Consider the following 18,815-nt stretch of genomic DNA (forward strand, 5'->3'; position numbering starts at 1 on the left):
TCTTCAACATATATATGTGTGCGCATAAAACTTATACATATCTTTGCCGTCATTTCGTAACGTGCCGCTAAGTAAAAAACTTACGCCACAGTCACCTACCTGCCGCATGCTTCGCATATTATCGATTTCCACGTTACGTGGGATCTGACGAATTTTTTCGTGTATCTGCACCATACAACAATGAACACGAAGCACTGCTACAGCAGCAGGCCCATTGCAAGAGCAAATTATCAAAAAAATCACACCATCTCCCGCTAAAGGGGACCATGAGGCGATGCGAAGCCGGAGCACTTGCACGATAGCGTTTCGTTGGCGTTCGTTGGGCATGCTACCGACCTCGCGTCGTGGAACGCGAAGAGGGACGCTACGCGCGTCGTATCTTCCATCTAGCCCGGCCGTTAATTCTCACAGGGCGAGCGGGGAACGCGGTCGACAGGCGGGCGAGAGGGGGGCAGCGTAGGAGAGGAGGGAGAAAGGGAGGGGACGCGCATGCGCTCGAGCTCATCGCGGCGTTGCGCAGGAGAGAATTTCGGCATGTCTAGCCCGCGTTTCAGTGGAAAAGTGGAAAGGGGGAGGGGAGAGGGGTATGGGAGAGGGAAAGTGGAGAGAGGAAGGGGAGAGGGTCAGTGGAGAGGAGGTGTGTGGAGAGGGTATGCGCATGCGCAGTAAGGGTGGTCACGCCGCACACCACCACCACCACCACCACCACCGGATTGAGCTCCGCCTCAAGATACTTCGCATCTAAAAAACAAGCGTATTATGGAAAAGGGCGAGCGCTATGCGCTTGTCCTTGTCACGATACCTTGATTTGGGCGAGTTCGTCCATCTTTAGAGGACGAACTCAGTTAGCTCGATGCACGCAGTTTGCTGCAGCCGTTTGAGCGAACTGTGAAGGTATGGTACGAAAAACTTTACCGAGGTCCTGCAGAGAGCGTGTTTTAGAACGCAGTCGGCCGCTCCTACGTAGGGACCGGCATGCCAAGCCTCTCGGCAGCATCGTGGGCCTGCTGGACAGCCCAGAGTTGGTCGGCCAGAAGAGGCCTTGGTACGAAAAACTTTACCGAGGTCCTGCAGAGAGCGTGCTTTAGAACGCAGTCGGCCGCTCCTACGTAGGGACCGGCATGCCAAGCCTCTCGGCAGCATCGTGGGCCTGCTGGACAGCCCAGAGTTGGTCGGCCAGAAGAGGCCTGCGGAGGGCCGCATCCCACCTGGCCCGAGTTATCTTAAACGCCAGCATTGCCTACTCGGCAATGCTGGCGTCCAAGACGAGGGAGCGTCGCAGAGGCGGCTTGGACCACTCATAACTTACCGCGCATCGTGGTGGGACAGGACGACGACGCTCTTCCTGATGCAGGGTATTAGTTATCAAAATTTGTAAAAAAATTCGGCAGATCCTACGTACTGTGGCAATCGATGTAAGGCGAAGCGTAATTTTTTACATTGAGCGAGACGTTACGAATTGACACTAAAGATGGGCTCGAATGGTATACGCACACACATAGGTTGAAGAGTCGCACATATTTTATATAATCAGTTGTTTACAGTTGCGTAACGATGCCAACAGCAACATGGGTATTAACAACACCAGACGCGGTAAGCCGATATGTAGTGCTTATACTTGTCCGTTATAATGGAGAACGCACGCACGTGTCACGAACCCGTGTGCGTGTGTGGATGGGGTTCTTGAGAGTTCTCAGGTGGACGGCGGTGAGCGGAATGTCTTTGTTATTGTAAGTGATGTGCGCAACGCAGACCTCGCCGATTCCGCTGTTTGTATGTGTGTGTTGTGTCTGGCGGCCGGCGAAGTGGGATGCGGCCTACGTTGAAGTTGCGCATCGCCGTGTTCTTATCTGTGCCCACGCATCCGCACGTGCAATGACGCCGCTTGCTGTGAACGACACCGTGGGCTCATCGCTCCAGGTTTCAGAAAGAAAGTGCTAACACGCCAGTTTCTGTGAGCAGAGCGTCTTTTTCGAGGTCGTGCACGGACGCGTGCACAGACTGTACGTTGAGAGTGGCGAGCGGCAGGTGATTGTTGTGGTTGTGGCATCGATAGAGCTGGCGACATTTCGGAACGTGGTCACCTTTTTCATTGGTGACGTACAGGCAGTCGAGGCTGGTAGCCCTGGAAAGTGCTTCGTAGACCAACTTAGTGGATGGCACTTACCTTATCCGAAGACTACCTGGGTGTATGTGGCCCTTTGTGAATTATACAGGTTGTCCCACATAACTTGAGCCAAGATTTTGAAAATGAAAGGAACTTCAGAGGCAAATTGAACCAAACGTATACTTCTCGCAGTAGCCTATAGATACTCAGGCTATTTTTAATTTTCGCTTAAACTAATCATTTAATTATTTTTCATTACTTAAATTATTAAATATTGGCTGCAAGCCCCAAATATGAACACTGAGCTGTAGAGCACTTTTAGAAACGACGGACTGAATTGTTTCCTGTACGATACGTCTCGCGCTGTTTTTTCCGCGTTGTAAAGAAAGCCCGCGAAATTTGAAAAGAAGCCACGTGACGGACCGCGAGCGCACTGCTATAGTGCTGTTCTCAAGCGTGCAACCGGTGAACGAGATCGCCTGCGGCTGCCATGGGGAAGTGACAGGGTGCTCTGAAAGTGGTCGATGTTTGGGCTTCCATCTTTCGTTGAATGACGGTGCAAATGCACGCTGATGGCCGAGCGCTGCCGCGGTGATCACTGGCCATATTTTGTTGCGTTTTCCGCCTATGTTATCTTCCACAAAATGTTGTTCTACTCTTCCTTTCTTTTCTACCCCTTGTACTTGTGCGTTTGTGCCTGTCAAGATAAATGAATGAATAAGACTAAAGAAAGTTTTCTTGCCTTAATACCACGGTCATTGCAACAAGGATTAATGCTACGACGAATACCAAATTGTCTGAAAGACAAGCCGCACTGAAGCCCTGTATTCTGCTTTCAACAACAACAACAAAAACTGCGTTATTGTCCACACCAAGCAAGTCAGTCAGTAAAAGCACAAACAACATGAAAACACAAAGAACGAGACACACAATTTCCCTTTTCCCAAACACCGGTTGCACAGGCAACAGTGGCCATGGTTGCCATGGAACCCCGGTCACATTCACATCACATACATCCGTGAAGAGATGAACACAAGGAGACTGATAGCCGGGCGAGTGGTGAGGCAGCGGGCAGTGCTTGTGTGTGAGAAATCTTAGTCGACCTTGACGACTCCGTAGATCTTGTGGACGAATATGAAACAAGAAATGAACCCCACAGTTCCTGCGAGGAAACAATAGCGTAAACATATTCATGCAAAATCTAGCTTCACCTTAAAAGTGGTATTGCCATCGGCATTATCAATTTCTATTTAAAATAAAACCACTTGAATGACAAATAATACTGCAGTTAATTTAAATGAAATGTGGAACCAACATATAAAGCTGAAGTGAACGTCAGGGGCGTAGCCAAGGGGGGAGGGGGGTTGGGGGTTCAACCCCCCCCCCGAAATTTTTGAGTTTTGCTTGCGTATATAGGCACGGACACATGCAAACGCACGCACGAACATACATAAAGTATGGTTGAACCCCCCTCGAAAAAAATTTCTGGCTACGCCCCTTGTGAACGTAGACGAATGGGAAACTTGCCGCACGCGAGAGCGAAAGCCACACACTGCTTCAACGTTAAGCTATGCCGCTGCAGCATTCCAACCGTCTACGATCTTGGTGACTGTACACATCAAGAAGGGTCCCCTTTAATGTATTTTTACACTTCTAGGCCAGCGGTCTCAAACACGAGGCCCGCGGACCTTTCGCAAGCGGCCCGGCCTGCACATAAGCTCCCATATATTTTTTTATTTGCTTAGTAAGAATGTTCGTGAGTTGCGCAGGCGTTGCTGGTCTCAGGCATTATTTTTTTCGGGACGCACACCATACGGTCACCATGAACCACCCCTCGGGCTTGGTGAGAAAATACATCCTCCGCATAGCCGACACTGCTATGAACATCTCAACTAAATGTCGCAGTCACGTTAGGTTAGGTTAGGTTTAGGATAGAATAGGTTAGGCGCGGCAAGGAGAGCCTGCAAGCGGAACGCGAAATTGCCATTTCCTCAGGCGCCCTCTTTTCATACAGAGGCCCGTGCTCACTCTTCGTAGCTGCCGGCGCCTGCCTTTTGACGTAGAACAACAGGTAACATGCTAAATGAAAAGCACTGTTTGGGTCAGATCCGCTTCTAGCCATGGGGTGCCGCCACATGCAGGCGCAGCGCTCCATAGTCTGCTAACATTACACAGTGAGCCATGCTCGCGCACAAAAATAACGGAAGAAAGCGACTGCGTTGCATCACGCGCGCTCAAGGTCATGGCGCGCGCTGACGTAACTTGTTTGCTCCTCGCTCGTTCTTGACGGATTCAAGAAATTTTTGTTGCAATCGGTTCGTGAGGCAATAAACTCCGTTACTGAGATCATTCGATTATTACTTGAAAAAGTTCATGACCCCTTTGAAACACAACCGTGGAACAAAAACTCCATATTTCAGATATTCTGGAGGTCAATACCTATGTTTCTCGAAACCTGATGTTGAATCCCCTTCAGAAATGACCCATTAGTGAGATGTGGGAAAGGCCTTTCAAATGGCCCAGTGCTGGGCAGTATCGAAGATACATGTATCTTAGATACTATCTTAGGTACTCCTTGGGTATCTTGTATCTGTATCGCGATACGTCTCGCAAGACGTGTATCAGTATCTGTATTTCCGATACATTGATGAATGTATCGCGTATCTTAAGATACAAGATACTGCGATCGCACCACCACTGTGCGAAACGATAAACGTTGGCTGAACGCCGCATCTCAAGCTGATACTGCTGCCACTAAGTCACCAGAATAGAACTAGAGGCCATGACATTATTTTATCTTTCCACCAGACTTTTCCAGCGAGGATAGGCGATGAGCTGTCAGCGTCCCTATTGGTGGAGCAGAGTCAGGTGATGGCGCTCGCGTCGTCTCGATAGACAAGCGCGCGAACGTACGCCCAGCCGGCCTTTTGTTTTATCACTTTTTCTCTTTAGTTGTGTCAGTGCCGTGACACTTGGCACTTAGCAACTGTCCTGTACAGCGTACTCCAATGCGCGCGGCGTCTTTCGCACACATTCTGAAGCCGCTGTAATGTCATTATCGATGTTTCTCTTGCGTGGTGCTTTGTTACGAAGTCTGAAGAATGCAAGCGTGGGGGATTGCTTTGCGTCTAGTGGCTTTCGTGCATCGGCGATTTGAAGAATCTCGTGGATGTAAGTTTGACTTACATGCACTAATATTAACTTATATGCAAATAATATTCCAACAACTATAGCACCGCTGGTACCGATGCTGGATCTTACAGAACAAGCATTCACATTACAACTGCTATCTTGGCGTACGTCTCTTTTTCTTATATTCAAAGAGTTCTTAAAATTATAATTTGACTGTTAGCAGAAGTTCTTTCTTAGCTGTCCTTCTTTTCCATCCCATACATTACATATTATTCGATATAGTTTTTTTTTTGTGTGGTCTGCTTACTGCAATATGCCTTTAACGTACTGCCAAAGTAAGCTCTCTGATTTAATCTTGCTTTTAACTCTATACGTCATTTCTGCTACTGTTTACATATTTGTAGTCCACTTGAATTTACTGTTATGCAAAGGGGGTGTTGAGAGCAAATATATAATAATGTGGGCGCGCCTGGCGTATACAGTAACAAAAATTCTGCTTACTACTAAGTAAAATCGCGAACTTGAGTTTTCATTATAATAACACAAGATATTGCGAGCCATTTCAAATGTGTTAGAAAAGATATTCAAGAAACATTGTGATACCAAATGCTCCGTTTTTCTCATGAGCGTCCCAACGAGCCGTTTTACGCTATTTTCCATAGGCATTGAATGTAATTCTCATAGCTATTAGGGGTTGCCCGCCGCGGTGGTCTAGTGGTTATGGTGCTTGACTGCTGACCCGAAGGTCGCGGCGGCCGCATGCCGATGGAGGGAAAATGCTAAAGGCCCTGTGCTTATATTTAGTACTGCAGAATGGGCAAGTTGGTGCATTATGATATCGTATTGGTATAGCACGGCTCAGTTTGAGCATAAAGAAAAGAGGTTACAGCGAAGAAGGAAACACAGGCAACAGGATGAGAGCTAAACTTCCAACTTTTGTTTATTACATGACCTTACAGCACATTATATGGCTCACCTCACAGCACACTAGACGCCGCTACCTGACCAAGAAAACAAACTTATATTTAGGTTTTAGAACACCAGGTGGTCAAAATTTACGGAGGCTTCCATTACAGCGTCTCTCATAATCATATCGTCGTTTTGGGACATCAAACGCCACAATTATTATTAACTCTTTGGGGTGCTGCCTGTATCGTGTTTCTATGCTTATTCGATGTGCTCGGTACGCAACCGCTTTTCTATTTTACTTAGATATATTTGTTTTCCTTGTTTAGACTTCCCTAAATTCTTTTACTGTTACTAGCCACCAGGTAATCGGAGCTATAAGTGGCATTAGTCTGAATAGCTGTGGTGTTCTGTGGCGCTCTCTGCCACTGTACAATACGTCTGAATCGTTTCTGGGCGGCACATGTTCTTGGTGACGTACACTTGTCCGGTGATCCGTTATTGCGAAAACCGTAATTCGTTTACGGGCAAGGTAGAACTCCACAGTGGTATTTGCACTATCGTGCGGAGGTTTCTTATTGAAGTTCGTATGATTACATGGCAACCCGTTAGCTGGTCGGCAAGCAGAGCAGCGACTCCCATCAGTTACAAAAGCGACAAGCAAAAACCTCTATCAGCGAAGAGTATGAAGTGCTGTCATGTTAACCAGCTAAAGCAACGCCAATAAGTTGTTTCCGAATGAAACTAACATACCTTGAGCAAGAAGTCCAAAACTTTTGAGATACTAACACACATTCATTCAAATCAAACAAAATTGGTCGCAATTAATACATTCTCAAGCAAACATTTTCGTGCATAGTCATTTAGTGCTACATTATATAAATACATAATAATAAATTTGCGAATGTATCGAAGTATCGTAAGATACAATTGGAATGTATCGTATCGGATACAATCAGTGTTGTAGTATCTTGTATCGTATCGGGATACAATTTTAAAGTATCTTTGCCCAGCCATGCAAATGGCAACGTTAGCTGACATTTTGCTCAAAGTACGCCCTTCCGCCCTTCACACTTCTTCACCCTCTGAGCCCTTCAGGAGACTAAGAAGGGTGTGAGAAATTGCTAATGAAGCTTCGCTACCCACGATGTATTAGTTGCTCAGACTGACATAGATATGCGGATCTTTAAAGTTTAAACCGCTTAGCTTATACTTTTGCTAAACGGATCAAAAACCGGCTAGCAAGACCTTTAAACCGTTGGTGAACTCACCCGTGAGCAGGAAGAAGAGGAACACGATGATGAAGGTGTATCCGAAGTAGAGGAAAGTGGACACTGCGCCCGTGATGCTCAGGCGCATGAAGTAGTGGATGCAGTACAAGAACAGGTACAGCGCCGAGCTGCCACTGGTCAGGAACGAGCGCCACCACCAGTGGTAGTCCTGCGCACACAGCATGTGAACCATGTAAAAAGATGCGAGTGCAGTACACAGTATATATCGGCTACCCCCGTTTGTTCTCTGATCCACCCTGCTGTCTTCCTATCTCTCAGGTTTATACCTATCATATGTCGTTCCATTACGACGCTGTGTGGTCCTTAGCTTCTTTTCCGGTTTCCTCTTTACTCTCGAGATTTCTGCCCAATATGCCAGAACTGCAAAATACGATGCTCGTACACTTTGCGCTTTAGAGCCAGCGGTCAGTTTCCGATCATGAATTGAGAGTTCCTGCCTTATGCGCCCCCCCCCCCCCCCCCCCCCAATCTTTATTTTTCGGTCGATTTACTTTACCTGAATAGGCTCCCTTGTTAATGTTTGGCCCATATAGACATAGTCTTTTACTGATCCAAGGGTCCGGTTGTCTATCATGAATTCTCGTTCTTTGGCCAAGCCACTTAAGCAGAATGTTCGTCTTCTGCATATTCATCTTGCACCATACTTTGAAGCTTTCTCCGTTTAATTCTTCAATAATTTTGTGTAATTCGTCGCCGTCTTTGCTAAAGAGTACGATGTCATCTGCAAGCCGTAAATTGTGGAGGTATTATCCATTGATCTTCTTTCCTATTTCTTCCTAACGTAGTCGTTTGAATACTTCTTCTATATAAGCAGTGAGTAGCAGTGGAGAAGTTGCGTATTGTAGGACACCCTTAACGTTAGCACTTATGTAACACTGGGCAGAATATCATGCAGCCTTGTAACTGAAATCGGCCGCGTCTTACCTCAGTGCAGAGGTGGAAGTAGCAGAGCAAAACCGTGGTCTCGGAACAGGTGATGATGAGGATGATGAAGACCAGGAAGAGAAGCCCGAACATGTAGTACATCTGGTTGGACCTGGAAAAGCATGACACGTGCATAGTTAAAGATATATGATGGGTAACATATGTGGCTCGAAATCGACTGCACCGCAAAAGCGGTGCCAGAAGGGCGCGGGGGATGGGGTAGGGGAAGAGGAGGGGTAGCTGTCCCAGTAACACCGCCCCCCTGTACCGCTACAAAGCTGACTCTCAGCTAGTTCCTTCAGGCGTGCCCCTGCTCCCTCCCCAACGTTCACGAAGAAGGACTCTCTCATTATAGTTGCCTCACTCGCAGAGATCACTAGTCATCTTACGTCAGCCCTCCATTCATAGTTCGACTAAGGGCTAATTGCTCAATCTCGCAAAGCCATCCGAAGTCAGAAAGACGAATCATAGGCCAAGCACGTGCGCTGCACACAGCTGTCACCTTGGCTGAACTTACATCTTCTACGAAAACCAGTTTTTCAGGTTCTACTAGTATTTTTTTTTCAAAACCGTATATCCGCGGCCGCCCGCATCATGCTCCAATTCAAAGGCCACAGTCCCGGATCTGTGTCATAACCGCTTACGAGCAGATCAGTGCCTCATCTGCTGGGGAGCTATCGAAATACCGTTAATAAGATTAGACAAATGCCATCCTTGCAGCTTTGTCCGAGATTGTTTTATTGGCATATACTACTCATTAATATTCAATTTATCAGCACTAAGATATTCGAGCATTTCGCCATCTTAAGAGCCGCAGTTCTCGTGGGTGACAATAGCAACCTTCTTGCACAAAAAAAAAAATCTTGCACGGCCAAGACATTGTGGAAGAGTGCCCACGACATCGAGGATATCGCGTGTTTAGGCTCTTACCAGATGGAGTTGAGGATGAAAAAGAGCTGTATGAAGATACATCCAAAAGGCAGCACGCCCCCCATGCAAATGGCCGGAAAGGGATCTGTGTAAAAGGTGTAAGCCGGGATTTGCCTCGGTATCTGGTTTGTCCTCACTGGATACTCGATCGCCTGTGAGGTTGAAGCAGGTGTACAACATGAAAGCATATGAATGAATGAATGAATGAATGAATGAATGAATGAATGAATGAATGAATGAATGAATGAATGAATGAATGAATGAATTGAGTTACAATATCATCCTCTTGAGAAAGACAAAAAGACACAGCAAGCGAGAAGCCGCGTTGCTGTTTATACTACAACTTCAGTCTGCCTGTGGCCCCGTTCATAACTGCATTGTTGAAGCAGCGCAAAAACACGTATACAAAGAAGGCACGAACACCCAAGACGTGCCCTCCTTGCACACGTCTTTTCGCGCTGCTTAAACAATGAAATTGTGCCAACAAGACCAACTTCCTCTGCTGTCCCATTCAAAACACTTGTCAGAAAGCGCGCAATCGAGATCGCGCAGTTTACATCACGAATGAACTAACTCTAACACACTTAAAATAAATATATATGACAGAAAAAAAGCGTATAAATCAAGCGCAATTCTCTGATCACTTTTTAGACCTCAATGTACGCGTTCTATAGGTAAAAGTCTGCTTCCTACAGTTACAAAATAACAGTACGCAATCGGGACATAACCCATCGTACAACGTTTGGGACCTTCAAGACATGATGACAAAGCAGAATAGGGTCTGTCACATTTGTAAACGCACAGGTTGCTAATAAACACGAACTGAAAATCAGTTATGTCTTTAGCTCTTGTCGGGTGCCAAAGAACTCTAGCATAAACCATTGCATAGAAAGGGCAGAAATTTTATATTGTCTAGAGATTTTATCATATTTCAACTCTTCTCATTACCATGTCACGTGTTAATCGTGTATCTCAATGGCTTTCCTTTTTTGTAACCATGACTGTCTCTGTATTCAGTCATGACAGCCTTCTTTTCTTGTCCACAATCAGCGTTGTGCCTTAGAGCACGTAAGTGCTCGTTCGCAACTGGCGCCTTATCAGGCGCCTCTTTGTTGTTTTTTTTTCGCCAACGTATTCTCGACATTTTATATAAAATTGTCTAAATAAAGTTCTTTCATTAGACCAATGTTTACCTTGCGCTTGAAGCCAAAGTAGCCACCCACGAAGCAGAGCGGCAGCGAGATGCCGAACCACAGGGCGAGCAACGCAATCAGGGTAGTGAACGGAATGGCGGCCGAGCTCTCCTTCGCCCAGAGTAGCAGGTTCAGCACGAAGAACACGCTGAACACGACGCCGGGACACACCAGCGCCGTCATCAACATGTTCATCCTCCATCTGAACTGGCCAAACGCTGCGCCAGACAAAGGCAACAACAGTGATGAGTGTGAAATTAAATGGGCATGAGCAGCTTTTATGTCTAACGAGCGAACTCGCCTACTGTAGATAGGCAATGCTTTCACGAACGCCTGAGCCTAATGCATTCCTTAAGGCCGAACCACATGCAGCGTTTTTGCCGGCGTTTTTCCGGTGTTTCGTACCCCGGCGTCACTCGGCGTCGACGCTACCAGAGACGGTAGCTGAAACGACCACCTCAGGACGTCCCAGACATCGGCAGCGTCAGCGTCGACGCCAGAAGCGGTTCGATTGCCGCAGAACGAATCAGCGAGCGACTGGCTGTGACTTCCGCCCACGTAATGCCGGCGTCGCTGCTGCCAAAATGGCTGTCGCCCGCCTCAGGTCTATTAAGTCGTCGCCGTGCACTGTGTGGCCCACAAGTTCTCAACTGATGCTTGTATTTTACTTGGCTTGCTTCCCTAGAAGCTTCGACGGCAAGCGCGCGTGATATCTTTGAACTGTTCACCGGTAGGCTTAGCAGAAATGAGTTAATTGGCCGAATATCAAAGATGTGCAGCAACGTGAAGCTCACAGGCCGTATATTACGAGTTCGTGGTTCATCTTAATCTTAATAGCTGGCGCTACAAGTAAAATAAAGAAAAATAGACCTTTAGGCGACAGTGTGACTCGCTTTTTGCACTATGCAAGACTGCAAATGAGACATAAAAGCCATAATCAGCAATATTGCTTGTTGGTCCATTCACGGAATCTGCACACTGCTTTGTGAGGTGTCAGGTTCATTCCCTCTAGTGTCAATGTGCGACACTGGGCTGGCGCTGACCTCGGCGCTTTTCATGTGGTTGGCCGCCTCTTTGGCGGCGTTTATGAGACGATGGCGACAAAAACGCTGCATGTGGTTCGGCCTTTATACATGCACAAATGCGGTACAAAGCTATTCGGCAATCACATAATTGGCCCCTTCCTTTATTGTCTTCAAATCATTGCCAATCTTTTTCTTTTTTTTCGGAGAGCTTGAGCTTTTCGTACCCATGTAGCGAGCGGCGTCTTCAGTATAGGTTCTTGTCGCTGCAAGCCATAGGTCGGCGAAAAGTGTAGAGCTCACTCAAACTCACTCATGAAATATATGTTTGCCTTTAGGGCTCACTCGGACTCGGACTCACCAAAATTTTCCTCATTCGGACTCACTCTCAGTCAGACTCACTGAAATTTTTCTCAACCGGACTCGCTCGGACTCAAGCTCACCAAAATACTGCTCACTCGGAATCACTCATACTAAGACTCACGGCTCAATGTGAGTCTGAGTGAGTCGACTCGTGAGTCCATTAGCGTATAATTAACTTTTTCGACCATAGAGTCGAGGCTTTTTAACATCAACATCTCATAATCGGTGTTCTACTTGGCGCGTTTTCATGCCGTACATTCAAATACGAGTTACAATCCAGTAAAGACATTTCTAATGAAAGCGATTACTCTCACGAGATATTTTTATCAAGAACTTCCCGTGAAAGATTTTGCCGGAAGAAGGTCAAACACGGCCCCCCCCCAAACGACCCCCTCTGTAACTGACGCCTCTGATCAATAAATATTGAGATGACATAAGAACGATTGTGCTTTGAAGTATGTGTGTAGACGCGAGTACAAACGTGAGTCCTGATAAGGCTGATAGCAATGCTGAAGTTGAGTAGATAGGACCACAGGTCGGCAAAAAAATGTGGAGCTCACTCAGACTCACTCATGAAATATATGTTGCCCTCAGGGCTCACTCAGACTCAGACTCACCAAAATGTTCCTCAACCGGACTCACTCGGACTCAAACTCACCAGAATATTACTCACCGTGACTCACGTAGATTCACACTCGCGAAAGTATTGCTTAGCCTGACTCACTTAGAGTCACACTCACGGCTCAATCTGAGTCTGAGTGAGTCGCCTCATGAGTGAGTTTGCTGGCCAATGGTGCGAGCCAATGTGTCTGACTAACCAACGCTGTAGGTTCCATGTCCATACCTGTAATGCTACGCAGAGAATTCGCACCACCTCCCACGAATTAGTTGCGTTCAAACCAGTACTCCCTTTTCCACTTTTGAGATTTCTAAGTTAACAGTTTTTTTGTGGTTGTGCTTGTGCCTCCAGTGTTTCAAGCTGTACAAGGAGCGGCATCGTTGAATCTATCGATGTCACCATCTACAGCATCCATAGGCGTATCTACTCTGGAGGAGGGGGGCAAGGGGGGCCCTAGCCCCCCCCCCCCCCCCTTTTCGACAGAGGTCCCTGTCGGCTGCACAATGGGAAAGAAACAACTGTGGCGAAGTTTTCCTTCAACGCAGCAATCATGTCATTATATAAACAAATTTGTCCTACGCTTCTGCTGCGAAAATTGTCTTCCGCGTCTCACGACCACGCACTAGGCTCTCTGGGGTGCAGGCCGCCTATGCGACGCTTTCGCGCCTTGCGCTCCAGCATTCTAAAGGAGCCTACCGCTGAGCAGCGGCACTATAACGTTGCAACACACCATCATGCTTTCATTCTGCTTTACCTGGCCTGAACTTTACATCATCGAGAACACAAATACGGGCAAACGCTTTCTGGACAGATGAAACGCTATTCCTGTTTCATGATATTCGTTTTCTTTCTTCGAAAAGGAATAGCACCACGTCTGCTCTATATCCAAGCTGCTGTGGGTCTATGAGAGTGCAGAAATGTTAAGTGTTTTAGTTGGGCCGAACTGGGAGAGCTAAAAAAGGTTTTCGCTTTATTCTCCGATCAAACTGCTTGGCCTTGCTTATCATATGGCAGCTTTCAGCGATCGCGGCGACTTGCAACAATGTGACGGATAAGGCAGTGGACTCCAGCACAATGAGAAGCCCAGCTTTCAAACTTGCCCCTCAACTTGTTCTACCGGACCAGGAAGATCGTCAAGGTTCACGGTTTTCTGGACTAGGGAGACTGAACTGACAGCCGGGCTAGTTGATCTTGATTAATCTTGAATTGACTTGTACAGCGAAAAATACAACTCGGATGGCAAAGAAGCGCACACGACCAGCGCTGTTTATTTCTCTCTCTGTCTCCTTCAGCAAGGCTGAGTTCACAGAGTGGTGTACGCGCAGGAACATCTCAAAATCGTTATAGTACAACGGAAAATATTTTCTTATATGAATTCATCTCGCCAGCTGCTATAATTAGTCTCTGCCTGTGTGTGCGGCGGGCAGCCTTCCTGAATTGCGTTCAGGTGAGACACTTCCCGGCTATTCTGAAAAAGTTTAGATATGGTTCAGAATAGTAATGCAATGTTTAATGTGCATACGTCATTTTAGCATCACGAGATTTAACAGATTTGTGACGTCCCGAATCAAGCAGGCGAACTTATGGCACACCAAAAAATTTTTGACGAATGGCGAAGAGCCAATGGTCAAAAATATGCTGCATTGAATATAGTGTGTTCTCATTTTTTACGCAGTCATGCATAAGTGGTCGCTACGCGACTAATCATTTTCGCGTTATTTGTTCAGGTGTTGTGTGCATGAGCCAGAAAATTTCGACCAATCAAACAGCTAACGAAAGAATGCGGGGTAGTTCAACTATAATCGCCCACATTTTTTCAACAGAAGCTTGTGCTCACACTGTTAGCATAGGCGCATTTACTTAGAGGGGCCGGAAGGCCCTCCAAGCAACGTTGCAAATGCCAATACGTTGAGTATAAAGCATGTACTGCGACTCTAATATCACAAATTCTTACATTTTAAGGGAAACTTATGGTTGAGGGGTTTACAACAGTGGTAATATAATATTACTATTAATAATAGTAATGGGAATGATAATAGTAACAATAATAACAACAACAACACCAACAATAACGCACAAGATATGCTATTTCGACTAAGGTCAAACAAGGCAAAATATAACATACGGAAACCTGAATATGTGCAAGAAAGTGCAGTAATAATTAATAAAAAGAAAACGTGCACTCACTGCTACCTACATTAAAAACGCTATTAGTGAGTAGCTTTTAGGCATTAACGAAATTTAATTCAAGGATACAAATCTATACTACTGGGACGGCCGCCATGGACATAATTGTATTTATGCATGAAGTTGTATGGTTAATGTATAAAAAGTTGTCCCTATAATGTATGCTAGTAAAACTGTACTGCTTCAATATTATTATTAAACATAGCTAACCCAGTTCTCTTTGTATGTCAAAAGTCAAAAATCGCATCAAACTGAGCGCGACTGAAGAAGTTCTCTCTCTCTCTCTTTATCTATATATATATATATATATATATATATATATATATATATATATATATATATATATATATATATATATATATATATATATATATATATATATGCATCTTCTACATTGAAATAAAGGTGCACGACATGCTGCACTGCGTTTATGGTGTGATATGTCAAACAAACGTTTCTCTGGTTTCCGAGGAAATGTGCCATCGAAGCAAAGCAGCAAACTCTTATGACTATTCGACGGAGCACGCTTGGAAATAATGATGCGGGAAAGGTTTAAAGAAAGGGAACACTGATAATTAACGACTGTCACGGCGAAGGCAGCGATAGGAGGACCGCGGAGAAAGCTTTGTCACCTGAAAAAGAGCAGCTCCCGTTTTCTTTTACGCAGTTTGTTCCCTCGGCAAGGCATGTGCTTAAGCGAACTTGCAATACAATGACAGTCTCGTTAGAGCAAGATAAAAAAGCGTCCAGTCTTAGGACCACCTTAGCTGCATTCACTTACGCTAACTCCGAATAAGTAAAAAGAAGATGCACGTTCGTAAAAATCTGACTTCCTTTCCGCAGTATTCAATCACTATGTGGTAATTTTCTGTTTGTGTGCACATTTAACCCTCTCCGCGCTCCATCGATACGTGCTGCATATACGCTATCGGTGCGTAGCTTTGTCACGTAATTATCTTCGCGTGAAAAACTTCCCGTTGAAAGTGCCTGGCGCTTGGCATATGTTTTCAGTGTAGGGCCAAAACAACGTATTATAATTTCCTATTGAACTTTCTTGCCGCGCATGTCAAACTTGGGCTCACTTTTGTACAAAACCGCCGACACGTATCCCGCCGGAGTACCCAGGCACACGAACAGTACCTGCGAGAAACACGCATTGCATACGCATCAAGGAGACGCACTTATAAACTCCAAGACGCAGCGTTCAAAGTTGCCTTCGAACGAATCCGTACAAGCGACATCGTATAAGCACATATATTGAACACCCGGTAACAACAGAGAGGGTAGCTTCACAATATACATTTACGATGAAGTGTATTTCCGTACCCTAAAAAGCGTAGTAGCGGAACTTCCGGTCACCGTCCCATGTGGGAGAATCACGTGACCGAGTAGAAACGTCACGATGACGTCACACTACTGCCTTAAAATTTCAGTGAAAAGGAAAGTTCTGTGCTGGCGTTGCTTAAGTATCTCTATCTTTCCAGTGTCAGTGGTTGGCCCATGTCTCTGAGGGGCCAGTAACCTATGCCGTGCCGCTTCGCAGCTTTCACTACTGCCAGAACCAGTGTTGACAGCGACGTGCCGCTCTACCACTGACGTAATACGTGACGTTTCTGCCCAGGTCACGTGACTCTCACGCATGTGATGGCGACCGAGAGTTCCGCTACAGCGTTCTTTAGGGTACGGAAACGCGCTACGGCCAAACCGAATCACCAGGGGCCGACAAGCGTTTCGTTTGTAAGCGCGCTTTGTCAATGGCCGTCACCTGCGCTTATCGTGTGTCCAAAGTCAGGATTGGCTGAAATCTTACGAACAACGATATAGTACAAGATTGCTTTTCGTAAATTTAGACGTAAAGCAGACCCGCTGGTGGCGACGCCATTCGGTTTTGTCTGCTGGGAATGTTTTTACGCTGCAGATCGTTCTTGCTGGCAAAAAAAAAAAAAAGAAAGGCGGAAAGTGAAACAGGGAATACTTTCATGAATGCGGTCCGCACGAGTTAGCAACATGACACTCCAGTAGATTTACGACAGCAACGAAATAAAAAAGAGAAGCATAGTAGTGGTTTTTCGCACTGCGCACTTTTGTTCAAACTCTGCAGAACCACTGTTCTGCGCAGTTTAAAAAAGCGTGTTTCGGTTACCATATCACGCCACAGGGGGTACGCCGCCCGCGTCTGGCATAACGCGGTTGAAAAAAAAAAAGACCTACCCGCAATAAACCTGCACACTTGTTCGTTTCGATTCGTTTGCCGACATTAATTCTGAACGCTAAACCGAAACAGAATGTTGTTTTTGAAAACTCCATTGCCTTTGTTATAGTTTTAGCGAAACAGGTGGCTTTATTGAATGAAGACATGAAGATCAAGCTACTTTTTCACGCCATTTTTCAGTACCGGTGCTTTGGCCGGTAGCCCCGCCACGGTGGTCTAGTGGTCATGGCGCTCGACTGCTGAACCGAAGGTCGCGGGATCGAATCCCGGCCGCGGCGGCTGCATTTTCGATGGAGGAGAAAATGTTTGAGGCCCGTGTACTTAGATTTAGGTGCACGTTAAAGAACCCCACGTGGTCGAAATTTCCGGAGCCCTCCACTACGGCGTCTCTCACAATCATATCGTGGTTTTGGGACGTTAAATCCCAGGTATTATGCTTTGGCCGGTACGTGAATACTACGTCACGGATTGTTCCTACTTAGGTCGCTCTAGCACAGTAGTCTCTGGAGTCAGTGTACAGTTCCATTGCAACATATCGCAGTCCATCTCTTCTGATGGAAAAAATAACAAGGATGCAGCAGATACAGCCTAAATGTATGACGCCACGGCGAGTTGACGCGGGAATATTGAGACGTCACCTGCCTCGTTTCGGGTTTGTGTGATTTCTGGCCTATCAAGCATTAAAAGTACTATTCAGTATTTTCTCAGAATAGCTTCTTTTGGTAGAGCAGAAACGGAGTGTTTTTTTTTTTAATGTGGGTCAAAGTTTCCTTCTTTAGCATCTCGTTACACGAAGACATACTTACCATAGCGCACGTCATCAGGGCTCCACGGTTAGCCGGTGACAGGAAGCCAAAACAGGCGAACACTGCGCAAGGTTTAGAGAGACACTTGCGGCCATTCGCTCTGATATAAGCCAGACCTGTGCTGGCAGAGCAGGTCAATCGGCAGAAAACAGAGCTATCATCGCTTCAGTGTCGGTGACAATTACAACCGTCGAAAGCAAGGTATGCATGCATACGTCGCAGTGCAATGTTAAATGGCCCCTTAACAACCCCTGAATATACAAAAAATGAGCACCCTTATTCCATCCTGGCTTTTCCCGTTTTCCAGCACAATTCTTGACGCCAGCAGACCGTTCCCGTGACGTCACGAGGAAATAAGCTCTCGATTGGTCCACACACGAGGGATATCAGTTGTGTGAATTGTATCGTACCCTGGTTTCGTGCGTGCTAGAAGCCCGTGTGCTTAGATCTATGGTACATTCGGCTGGGCGGCACCGCGCACTGACTCGTATTGCAACAACGCGGAGCCCGCTCTTGATACGATCCAGAGAACGGGAGTCCGAGCCTAACGTGCGGCCGCTCGCCAGAGCAATCGGAATCCGGAACAGGATACACGTCATCGCGTCTTCTGTTGCAAACAGACGAGGTGTGGGAGTCACGTGATCAGATCTCGGTCGCGCTCCGAGATCAAAGTGAAGCACCTCAGAGCTCTCCGAGTTGGAGCGTCGTGCTGTGAAAGAACCAGCCGAACGTAGTCAGAGCGCTTGATTTCGACCAGGCCGAACGTGACGCGCGTCGCCAGAGCGCTCTGGTGCGCTCGAGAACGACCAGTTGAATTTTCCGAAGTTTCACAGCGCATGGAACGAGGTCGAACAAAGAAGAGACACACACTCGTCCTCGTTCCATGCTCTGTGAAACTTTGTATTATGCTGCATCAACTAGCCCAACGCTCAACCTCAGTTGAATATACCCTTAGGTGCACGCTAAAGAATACAAGATGGCCGAATTTCCGGAGCCCTCCACTACGACATGGCTCATAATCATATCGTGGTTTTGGAGTGTTAAACCCCGGATATTATTATTATTATTATTATTATTATTATTATTATTATTATTATTATTATTATTATTATTATTATTATT

General features: G+C 46.2%; 1 protein-coding gene across 1 annotated transcript in view; it reads right to left on the reverse strand.

Annotated features, from left to right (window-relative positions):
* Positions 1-2,935: 2,935 nt before the first annotated feature.
* Positions 2,936-18,815, reverse strand: part of LOC119386785 (transmembrane 9 superfamily member 2-like) — an 80,053-nt gene continuing 64,173 nt past the window's right edge. The window contains 7 exon segments of the mRNA XM_037654057.2: positions 2,936-3,269; positions 7,417-7,585; positions 8,362-8,473; positions 9,292-9,443; positions 10,485-10,702; positions 15,758-15,815; positions 17,694-17,755. Coding sequence (XP_037509985.2) covers positions 3,202-3,269; positions 7,417-7,585; positions 8,362-8,473; positions 9,292-9,443; positions 10,485-10,702; positions 15,758-15,815; positions 17,694-17,755 — 839 coding nt within the window. The 3' untranslated portion in view covers positions 2,936-3,201.

Source organism: Rhipicephalus sanguineus, chromosome 3 (genome assembly GCF_013339695.2).
Source record: "Rhipicephalus sanguineus isolate Rsan-2018 chromosome 3, BIME_Rsan_1.4, whole genome shotgun sequence".
Taxonomy (NCBI): domain Eukaryota; kingdom Metazoa; phylum Arthropoda; class Arachnida; order Ixodida; family Ixodidae; genus Rhipicephalus; species Rhipicephalus sanguineus.